Genomic DNA, 12344 nt, shown 5'->3' with positions numbered 1-12344 from the left:
TAGTGCAGACAGAATTACATTAATATTATTACCTGCCGTAAATAAATGCCAACGGTTTATTGTAGTTCACCGCGGATGGAAAACATGTGCAAATGCACTGACAAACAAGCGAGTGTGGCCATGTTTGCGGCATTTTTTTTACCGTTTCATCGGTAGTAGCGACGTGTGGATTCAAGGAATGTTGTTGTGTTTAAAATTATCACGTTGTGGACTGTCTAAACTATGTTTAATTTGCATTTTGTATGTGCCGAGTTTCAAACAAACGTTTTACACACAAGTTTTAGGAATAGATTTATATTGGAATGAACTGGGCCTTGAACTTAATTTTATTAAATCTCTAATAATTACTTATATAAGACTATTATTTTTTAATTGGTACCTACCAACCTAACATTATTATAAATTATGGCTACGCGCCTATAATAACCACTTGTGGATGCAACAGGTCATAATGACAACGTAGTAAAGCATAACACTCTTCTCGGCATCCTACGACACGCAATACCTGTGACTGGACGACACAAAGTCCACGTACATTTGATAACTACTTTTGTTGAGTGTCTGGATGAATATGGAAAAGTTCAGTATTCTGCGGTTGAAGCAGAGAAGAAAACAAATAAGTAAGTATGATTGACAATGTTTAGTGTGCACTATTTATGTCGAATCTTAACAGCCTACCTCCACCCTTCGCCACTGGCACCCGCTGGCTAAAAATCATTAAAAAAATATATTATGGATATTTTTTTCAAAATGGACCCCACCCAAACCATTAATCTGCGTGCATGCCTGGGTATGCGTATGGTGACAGATTATCGACAACAGTCCAATTAAAATAAAAGTCATAAATACGTTGGTAATTTTATTTCATTATATTATGTAGGTAATTAGTTTGTTATATTTTATTTAAATTACCCTCTTCTTTTTATTTTCTCTCCGCCACTGGAACTGCACTGGCTTACTGTTTATGTGATACATGTTAAATGGTAGTGTTATTTAAAAAGACCATTGTTTTCTGAGATTGTGTGTCGAAAGATATTCCATTGGCCGTTCAGCAGAGAGGGAAGTGAACTCATATACGATTTTTACTCCATGCATAACGTCTACAATACGGGGAGAGCAGTATTCTGCTTTGACATTTTGTCTGAAAACTAAACAGCTATTGAAGCATACGAATCTATCATTACGGCTGCGCATCAGCACATTGGATAAATTTTGTTGAATATCCTACAGCTCCATAAAAATATGCTGAGTCACTAGAAAATCTGTGTCCTAGAAAGTTTTGTACTATTCCATTCGAGTCAGTTTTTGCGACCTGGATTTCGTCTTTCGGCATCTTCAGGCACTATGCAGACTCACTAAAGGTAAATGCACACTGACAACGAATACAGCAAACCTTATTAGCAGTGCGATGACTAAAGTGATCCTTATCAATGAGTTTCAAATCGAGCAGATAAACAACTATGTCTATCTCGGACATGTATGTATAACAAGATCACTCGCAGAACTAAACTGGCATAGAACGCATTTGGGTGCATAAATAGTATTTTCAAAAGTGACCTTCTAACACCTGACCTGCTAAAACGTAGTGTTCAACCCAATGTGAAAAATGGACCCTTTTTGTAAGAGAAATTCAAAAACTACGAGTAGCGCAACGTGGCAAGGAAAGGTGCATATTGTGTATATTGCGGAAAAACCACAAAATAAACTAATGGAGCAGACAAGAGTATGCGGTGTAATAGGTCACCATGGTGATATGGCGATGGGCCGACATGACGCTGGGCGACTGGACAAATGCAGTTCTACAATGGTACTCAAGGAGCATTAAACAAAGGGATGCTCTAAAACCTGCCAGATTGACGAACTTATTAAGTCTGGTGTGGCGGAGAAGTACTAGGGACCAGAAAGAATGGATGGAGCTATGAAAGGCATTCATCCAGCAATGGATTGATCCTGGATGATGATACTTTTGTATCTGCCGCAAGCATCTGTTCCCAAAGCTCAGCATACAGCTGCCTTAAATCTTGATAATTTGCTACTATGAAGTCAGCTTCTTTTCTTCTTCTTCTTTCTTTTAAATTTGGTTCTCACTATGACGGGTAACGATATGTTTCTTCAACTCTCCTTTAGTAAAGGTTCTATACGCACATATATCACAGATATGCGACTTTTCACCTGTATGCCTTATTTTATGTTCTTTAAGATTAGTCGGCTGTTTGCACCTGAAAGGGCATAAGTCACATTTCAGTGGTTTATCGTTGAAATGAACCATTCTATGCGCCTTTAATTTAGGTTTTTGTACCGTAGCATACTCACATAAGTCACATTTGTATGGTTTATCAGGGCTATGTATCATTTCATGCCGCTTCAATCTTGCTGCAACGGCAGTTGAAAAAGGACACAAGGAACATTTGAATTCTCCATCGTTAGTATGTCTTTTTGCATGTATATTTAAGCTGAGTAATGTTTTAGATTTAAAATCACACACTTCGCAATGGTAAGGCTTTTCCGTGCTGTGTGTTGCGACGTGTTTTTTTAAGTTAGCTACTAGCGGACTCTTATAAGGGCATAATTCGCATCGGAAGAATTTTACAATGTCGCAAGTGCCGCGTAATGATTCTTCGTGACGACGCGCCTTGTGCAGTTTCAATTGGTTCGACAGAAAAGCCGTGTACGGACAAAGATCACACACAAACGAAGGTTTCTCGAGAGAATGCTTCTTACGTTTGTGCAGCCGCAATTCACCGGGCAATTTAAACGCAGAGGGGCACAAGTCACATTTGCACGCTTTCAAATTCGAGTGCGTCAAACTGTGCGTTTTCAATTTGATCTTCTGCACGGTCCTATAATCGCAAAGCTGACATTTGAAAGGTTTTTCCGGGAGATGAATCATTCGGTGAACTTTCAAACAAAACGCATCTGCCGAACTGAAAGGGCACACCTCACAACTGTACGGCTTGACGCTACTGTGTCTGGCTATGTGCTTTCTGAGATAAAGACTTCTTTTTGTTTCAAAAGGACACAAGTGACATTTAAATGGTGTTTCGGTTGTATGACTTGTTTTATGTGTATCTAAATTACATTTTAGTTTTGTTTGATATGGACATACATCACAAATGTATTGTTTTCCATCGCTCTTCGTTTTCTTATTAAGTTTTTTCTTAACAGTTGTTTTCGAATTTTTAGTTTTAACTGAAGGCACACCATATTCATTTTCTGTCTCTTTTTTATTACTATCATCAGAATGTGAAAGCTTATGTTGTTTTAATATATCTTTTTCCTGAGAAACATAAGGGCATAAAGCACATTTATACTTCTGATTGTGTGTCAAATTGTGTCTAAGGATCGACGTTTGGTGTTTAGTTTCAAACGAACATTTCTTGCATTTAAATTTCTTTTCTCCGTAATCAACAGCAACATTATATGATTTTGCTTCACTAATTTGTGTATTATCGTCGACAGGCACTTTACCAACGTAATGTACAACAGAATTATGTTTCTGAAATTCGCTAAATTTCTTATTTTCAAACGCACAAATGGCACATTTGAAAAGCAAATTAGGAATTTTAATTTTGTCAAAATTCGAATTATCAATACAACTTTCGAATTTCGAATTATAATACGAAATTTGAAACGTTTCCTTTGTTTTGTTATCTTCACTAGGAATCGCTTTACAGTTGAAAATCTCCGTTTTGTTGTCGTACTTTTCGATTGACACTTCATAAAATGGCGGATACGTTTGAGGTTTATTTGAAATTGACAACGCACAATTATTGTTACTTTCTTCTATCCCGTCGTCATCGTGACGATTTATTCTAGAAGTAGAGTTAATATCTTCAGACTGGTTCGACGGTTGAATAATGTATTCTGTCTTGATAATGGATGCATGAATGTCTTCCGTAGAAGAATCCTGTAAAATAAAGTACATAATAATTTAATTTAGAAACAACTAAGTCCCACCTAATTTACTACATCCTAAAAGACCTCAGGTAATTGTGCTGCAGATGCCGTCATGAGCTTTTATAATTTTTTTGTTACGAAAACAGTTTATTCCATGTAGACAATTATAATAAATACCTTTTTCTGTCGGCGCCAATGACATTAATATGGACGAAGCATCTAGAAAATAAAATGACACTCACTTTGTGTCGGGTCTGCCGGATGGCGAAATTCATATTTTAATATCGGTATCCTACGCTCAAATGAACATTCTGCTTGCAAGCGGTCTGGCGACACCGCTGGGTCTGCCCAAACAAAATTTCTGACTGTCAGGTTTCGACTCCACCGTTATTATTATGTTACAAAATGCCAATGTGCCTAGTTAAAAATTGTAAAAAAATCTACTAAACACTCCAAGAAAGATGGGATATCACTTTGCATGTGTTAGTATTATTTATTATTTATAAAATGCCATTTTAAGATATTGATGAATGTTTATTCAATGCAATTGAATGACAGGAACCATTGGACAGTCAGTCGCCTGTGATTCACTGGGCTCGCTTACGTCTAATCTCCGAGAAGTCGTAAGTAACCGAGAATCTGTTTCTAACGCAATGAGTCATGACACTAATACGCCATTACAATAAAGGTTATATTACTATAAATTCTCGAAGCTTGTATCGCATAATGGAAACGGATACGTCAATGGTCACGTGACATCTACCTATACATCTGTGAATGACTTTCATGGAAAATTTCTCGTGCGCGCCGGGTATGAAGTGAGTCGTCCATTTAATATGTCATTGGTCGGCGCAGATGCTTTTCGATCCAATAATTGTTAATTTAAAATTTGAAATTTTCATACATTTTGATGCATCATTATCACAAACTAAGATTATATTAGGTTGGGGTAGGTTAGGTTAGGTTAGGTTGGGTTTGGTCTAAAAAGAAAGTTATAAAACCTCATGACGGCATCTGTGACACATTTACCAGACCTCAATTTATCAGACCGTCTCTAGTTAAAAACTAACTTTAAATACATCAATTCCGATTAAAAATTAGCTTTAAGATATTATTAATACGATAATCCGATAGTAAACTGACCTCTTGCTTGGGAGATTTACAAAATTCGTCATCCTGTGTGGTAGATTTGGATAGAAATTCACAACTGTCAGTATGGTTATTATCAGGAATTATTTCGATAGCTAATGGGTCAATCAATAGCAGTCCTTCTTTCGAATCCATCTTTAACGTGGTGTGTTTTATGCAACAATGTATTCATAAGCAAACTTTCTGTAATATTCAATGTTTTTATTTAAATTTTAGATATATTTTCAATTTTGACAATCGAAATCTCTATTTTGTCAGTTGGGTTAGGTTTTGTGAATGAAATTTTGACAAGACGTGAGCTATGTTGCCAGGCGATAAAAACACATTTTTTCTTTATTTTTGACATATTAAATTTGTACAAGTTACAAAAAAAATAATTGTTGAGACAACAGTTTCTTGATTTAGTTGTTATGTACAAAATTAAACATAATAACTACTTAGTATATTGGCTCTTGTTTATATAAATAGGGTTCGTTAAACAGTATCCATCTATTGTACCTAACATAAACAATGTCTACTACATAATTTCATTATATTTATACAATATTTTTTCATAAAACAATAATTAGGTATACGTATTTTTTCTCCGTTGTTTTATTTTTATTTGTAATAAAATTTTAAATATATCTATGGTTTTGATTGTGGTGATATTAAATTCCCATCTGGCAATAAACTATTATCTATTAATAATTAAACGTCAAAACAAAACTTATACATCAATTTCAAAGGATTGACATTCAAAATCCTGTTATATTAAACTAATTAATGTAAAAATAATATAAATAAATAATAATGGATGTCAAAGAAGAGCCAGCGGACCCTCTGGCAATAAACGATTCTCTAAATATCGCGAATTATGCACTAGAAAATACGATTAATCCTGTCAAAACTATTTCACCGCATCATAATAATATGAATACAGTTCTAATAAAAGAGGAGGTTGGTATATTTTATGCTGTACGTACATACTAGATCCACTGCTGGATAAATGCCTTCCTTGAACTTACTAAGTTTTTCGTTTATCTTAGTCTATCTTAAAGTGCGCCCAAAAGACTACAGTTACCGGTGGTAAGGGAACCCTGCGGATTGCATTTCCCACACACACACGTCGCCATTGAGCTACTTTACGAGCTGCTTGTTGGCGAATTTACAATCTGCCTGTAAAGTCGCCCAGTGTCATCATCGAACAAGCAGATTGTAAACAATCTACCGAGAAAAGTTAAAAGCCGGTCAACTTTACACGCTACACGCCGGCCTGTGGGCCTATTGCGTCTGCGCAGTAGAGCGTAGCAGCGACCTTCTGGTAAAAAAACGAACTATGTTCTGTCAAAATAGGCGCTAGCTTGTTGGCTTCTCGGCGAATTGAAAGTTTTGTGTGTCATCATCACAATCGCAGTAGCTTAATTGCCCGCTTTTAAATTCGCCAACAAACAGCTCGTAAATTAGCTCAATATCATTGACGCATAACTCACTATGGAGTTTAGAAAGCTAGACAGCCAGCTCTTACCCCACTTATTAGGCACCTTACCGCGCCTCGTCTTTTATACGGTGGACCTGTTCACCTTACTGCAAGTATTCTTTAAATCTAGACCAGTGATTCCCAAACCGGTGGCGGAACACCGGAGCTAGGTTTCTGAAAAAGTTTCCAAATGATACAGCTTAAAACCATTTTGACAATGATTTTAAATACATATTTTTTTAAAGAGGACAAAAGCAAGCAGGTCGCACGTTGCTTAGGGTCGGCAAAAAACACAACTCTTGAAAAAAAGTTCTATGAACAAGATAACAGTTGCAGTGGCACCAATAGACACACTTATTATGAATGTAAATGTTCACTTTTAAATTATGTTCTTTGTTTAAGACGGCCACACAAAAACAGGTAACAAATTTATATAACATTTAATAAAAATGATGCCGTTTTGAGTCTGGTTTAAGGCAGCTCTTTTCTGAGCCATGTCACTACATCACCGCCATCTTTAGATTAATAAAGCCTGAGCATAACTTTTTGCACAAGCAACGAGTGGTCCACTGCCATACTATTTATTGATAACGTACTTGCAAGCAGAGTTTGGTATTCTATAATGACTGAAGAGTATAATTAATAAGTTATTAGATATTGTCGTTTAGAATCGACTGTCACATTGACAAACGTCCTAGTGTATTATGATATTATTTTACACAGATGAAGTTTACTTACTTTGATCGTCACTTCCAATTATTAATAATACATAACCACTAAATCAGATGAACTCCAAGGTCTCCAAGATACGTTAAAATAATCTGAAAGAAATCTGAAACTAAGAATACTCCGACAAGTGAACACGACAGACGCGTCAGTATGAGCACTCTATAGACAATGACAGGCAATGACAGGTCATCCATAAACAACAGAAGGGGCGAAAAGTAGGACTAGTCGTGTAATGTATCGGCTTCCTTCTTCAGTGAGCAATGCACTACATACTTATTTTCAAATCTCTTTTGTAATTTACCCCTTTAGACCTTAATTTGTCAGCCAGCTAGGGTTTCCCTGAGATTTTTCAAAATGAATTAAGGATTCCGCCAATCGAAAAAAGTTGGGAATCACAGGTTTAGATAGATACTCCATGATTTGACTAGCTCTGATTTCTATAGAATGTTTATATACAAAAATATTACGAAAAAAGTACTTACTTTGCCAGAGAATTTGAGCTACGCATGGTTTTACTTACTATTGTGCTTTTTCATTCTTCTTCTTCTTTCATCCTGTCACGACCCAGCATTGGGGCATAGGGCAAGCACAAGTTCGCGCCACTTCTCTCGATCCATCGCCAACGCCATTCCGTACCTGCAGTGCGTATATCGCTTTTGTAGCACCGATGTAGGGTGAGGGAGGGCCGGCCACGGCGACGGAACTCTTGAAGCTGTACCACAAGGGTGCAAAGTGTCGTACTCTTTGGCGGCATCCAGAACACGTGTCCCAGCCACGTAAAACGTCTCTTCGTGGTGCTTTTTCATAGTGGTCAATAACATCCAATCAATGCAAATGGCATACTAAAATTTACCTCGTTTTTCAGTCGAACAATACCCTAAACGTGGACTCTCGCAATAAACATAACAATGACCACAGGTCAACTATGAGTCATTGGATCCTGTCACACTCACAAGTAGTTATCATGTTCATGTCACTAGTCTCAGGGATGCTGTGTCTCTTTCACCACAGTCTAGGTCTCTCAACTTTCTGTTTTCCGTGTCTATTGAAGCTTGAGGGTGTGACTTGCATAACGTAGACAGAGAAGATAACTATATAGTGTATATAGCTCGTGGATGTACTTTTCTTGTTACATGCGGCTCCAAAGACTCATCTTAATATCGAGGGTATACTGACAGAAAGCATTAACTCATTAAAACAAGTTCTGAGATAATCGCAAAAAGGCGTCAAAGCGTTCTCCCTCGTAGATTTTTTTATGATTTATAAACATTTTTTCTACATTATAAAGACTAACCTTTATGGCAAACACAATATGCGACATGTTACAAGTCCTGTATTTTGTATACGCAGAACGCATTAGGTCATTATCATGCTTTCTATCAGAATATAAAAATAACAATATGATTTAATAATGTGTCTATTTTCTCACCATTATATCCTATGCCTTTGTGCTTTTTGCTACCAGGACGTAGAGCATAAAATTGTATACATTTTGGCATTTAAAACAGAAAAACGGCAAAAACTGAAATAATGCGTTGTATCAGTATACCCTCGATATATTCCTTTCAAATATCGTCGGTGTTTTGTAAAAAGTGCGAATTAACCAAAATGCTACTTTACAGGAGGAGGATTTTTAACTTTTGACATTTATATGTTTTTTTACCTGTAGATCAGTGGTTCCCAAAGTTGACTGGGCTCCGACCCATCTAACAAAAATATCCAATCTTGGGACCCACCTCTTAGCTGTCTTAGAGAAAAGAGGGCATACATATCGGTAATGCTCAGATTCCCTAGTGGCGAGTCGTGGAACTACTTAATGCTGTCTTATTTGTTCTAATTAAAAAAAAAAAAATATTTTTTATCAGTGTTACCAATATGAATGAAAGACTGTTGAAATAAGAAACAACTTAAATAAAAAAAAATTATTACTTAAATACCTACACCTGCAAGGTTTTTTTACAAAGTTATTTCAATGGGAAGGATGTATTTGTTTCTTAATTTTCTTCATTACAGTTTTGGCATCAACTTCAACTTTAGTTACTTTTAATCGTAGTGAGTTTGATATATCCAATTTATTTCGGTATTTAGTTTTAACGTTAACCATAGCCGAAAATCCGACCTCACATAGATATGAGGTAGTAAAGAGGAGGAGGACTTTCATAGCTTCATCGAACATTCATTATTTTATCACAATATTTTCCGTAACTTAAGTTTATTTCAATTTTTAGGAATTATAAATAGCTGAATGAAATATCAAATTTATCACTTCCTATTTTTTTAAATTTATGTATACAGTGGCGAGGGCCCACTCAATATTCGCTCGCGACCCACTGGTGGGTCGGGACCCATAGTTTGGGAAACCATGCTGTAGATGATTATAAATATCTAACAAGTTTATAATAAAGCTTAGAAAGAATACTGTCATTATAATAGGCATTATTATATAATATTTTAAAAGGCCTAATATGTCACATTTGATTTTTATTTCGTAATTTTAATTGATTTAATTTTAGTCGATTATCGTTTTTAAGTACTTTCCTGTGGAGATAAAAAATTCGCCGTTTTTACACAACAAAGCTAGTGGGGTACATATTGAATTTTCATTAAAATCTCGATTTCGCCAAAATGGTTGATTCGCCCTTTTTACAAAACACCGACGATATATCAATTCTTTTCTCATCTACGAGCTATAAATAATATTCAAAAGTATTGCATTTTAATGCATCCTGTTAAACCATGGGATATCAATTAATTATTTCTATGTTTTATTTTTACAGTTCATAGAAGATATTCGGAAGTCTATCATCAAAAACGAATACGATATTCAACCGTCAAATCAGTCTGACGGTATTGACCTTCATACTCCTGGAATAAATCGTCATGATGGGGAAGATATGGAGGATATCAATCGTTCTGCTATGATTTCGGACAAACCTGAAACGTATTACGAGATATCTATCGAAAACCATGATAACAAAACGGACATTTTTAACTATAAGATAAAAGAACCATTTCAAATTTCGAAATACAATTCGAAAAATGTTCCGAATTCAAAACGAAAAAAAGAACTGGAATGTTCATTTGATAATTCGAATATTAAAGTTCCAAATTTAAACGAGATTAATATTCCGCATTTGATTTTTAAATGCGATATTTGTGCGTTTGAAAGTAAAGATTTCAGCATCTTTCAAAAGCATGACGTTATACATAATGTAGTAATTACTGATGGGAGTAAAAAACCAAAAAGTATTAGAAAAATCGAACCAAAATCATATAGTATACGGGTGAAAAATGGAGAAAAACTACACATATGCAACGAGTGTCCATTTCAAACGAAACATATAACGTCTATCCGTAGACACAATTCGACGCATAATAGAACGTACGTGTGTACGTTATGTCAATATGTATGTCATCAAAGAGAGACGTTTAAAGAACACAAGCTGTCTCATTCCGTTGATAGTAATAAAACTGAGACAGATGACGACTCTGGGAAAAGGTTACTTAAAACTTCGACTGCAGTTAATGAAATAGATATTAACTCAGTGACTAATGATGGAAACGGATATCTTTGCGATGTCTGCCCATACGAGACTGAAATAAAATCTGACTTAGATAAACATAAGCTGTCTCATTCTGATGATAACAACAAAAACGAAGAAAATAATGCGTCATTGATAAAATCTAAAGAATCGATCGACGTAATAAAAACTGTTGATTCGATGGAGAGTGATGTAGAACAATTAGATGACGCGTGCGATGAAGGTACTAAAGAATCTGCCACTGTTAAAAAGAGGGAAGGAAAAGGCTTTGTTTGCTCGTTGTGCCCGTTTAAATCGAAGAGCAGAAATAATGCACACCACAAATTGTCTCATACCGCCGACAGGCCTTTCAAATGTCACTTGTGTCCTTTTGCGGGTAAGAGCCGGGATTATTTAAAAAAGCACATGGGCAGGCATACTGATTCTAAGCCCCACAAATGTGACTTGTGCCCTTCCAGTTTCATGGAGTCGTATCGGCTGAAGGTGCACAGGTTGATTCATTTCCCGGAGAAAGCTTATAAATGCGATCTATGCGATTATAAGACTGTGCAAAAGGGAAAGTTGAAAGTGCACGGTTTGAAACACTCCAAAATGAGACCGTGTAAATGTGATTTATGTCCTTTATCGTTTAGACTACCGTTTGATTTAAGGATGCACAAATTGAAGATACATATAAAAGAAAAGGCGTTTGCTTGTGACCTCTGTTCATATAGGGGTTACGTATTGAAAAGTTTGAATGAACACAAGGCAAGATGGCATGACAAATCTTACAATCCCAAGAATGTAAAAATCTTCAAATGTGAATTATGCCCTTTTAAGGCTTCGCAAGTGGGTAACCTAAAACGACATATATTAACACACACTCAAGAAAAACCTTTCCACTGCGACGTTTGTACTTTTAAATGCAATACAGCAGTAAACTTAAGGGCGCACGTGAAATTGCATACAAATGAAAAGAAATTTAAATGTGAGTTGTGCCCTTTTGCGGGCACAACGAAGATGTCGTTGAAACAACACAAGTTGATTCACGCGCCAGTCAAGCCGCACAAATGCGACCTATGCGATTATGCGACTGTTCAAAAACCCAAATTGAAAGCGCACAGAATGGTTCATTTCAGCGATAAGCCGCTGAAATGTGACGAATGTCCCTTCAGGTGCAAGCAGCCGAATAATCTTAAGGAACATAAAAAAAGACACACTGGTATAAAATCGCACATATGTGACATTTGTGCTTATAGTACGTACACAAATGGAGAATTGACTAAACACATCGCCACTAAACACGGCATAAAGAGGGCTTCTTAAGATGATACATCAGTGAAACGGCAAATAATTTTCAACTATAGGCGTGACGAAATTTTGGACTCGCTGGCATTCGGAGAGCGACCGTCAAGGTGTGAATACGTAAATTTGTTTCGTGATGGCGATGGGGGTATTAATTCTTAAATCGTGTAAAGATGACTAAAAACATTACCCATTTACTTGAAAAAGAAAACATATCAATGAATATATTATTGTTACTAATAGAACAATAAACAGAACATTAAATGGCCGCATGTTGGATTTAT

The 12344-nt window shown here is 36.1% G+C and overlaps 1 protein-coding gene across 1 annotated transcript; it reads left to right on the top strand.

Moving 5' to 3' along the window:
* Positions 1 to 5731: 5731 nt before the first annotated feature.
* Positions 5732 to 12081, top strand: LOC147076496 (uncharacterized). The gene is made up of 2 exons (XM_085941156.1): positions 5732 to 5985; positions 10012 to 12081. The coding sequence occupies exons 1-2, from the start codon at positions 5839 to 5841 to the stop codon at positions 12079 to 12081; spliced, it is 2217 nt and encodes a 738-aa protein (XP_085797282.1). The 5' UTR covers positions 5732 to 5838.
* Positions 12082 to 12344: the final 263 nt, after the last annotated feature.

The sequence above is a fragment of the Rhyacophila brunnea genome, unplaced genomic scaffold (assembly GCF_057557595.1).
Source record: "Rhyacophila brunnea isolate RB1 unplaced genomic scaffold, BYU_Rbru_1.0 scaffold_13, whole genome shotgun sequence".
Lineage (NCBI taxonomy): Eukaryota > Metazoa > Arthropoda > Insecta > Trichoptera > Rhyacophilidae > Rhyacophila > Rhyacophila brunnea.
The sequence above is the reverse complement of the archived record's forward strand: the minus strand, read 5'-3'. Positions and strand labels throughout refer to the sequence as shown.

What these genes read in the sequence shown, in the direction of transcription:
- LOC147076496 (XM_085941156.1), top strand. Translation starts at nt 5,839, where the DNA reads ATGGATGTCAAAGAAGAGCCAGCGGACCCTCTGGCAATAAACGATTCT. An exon ending in CAGTTCTAATAAAAGAGGAG is followed by an intron (nt 5,986 to 10,011) that starts GTTGGTATATTT and finishes TTATTTTTACAG; the next exon opens with TTCATAGAAGATATTCGGAA.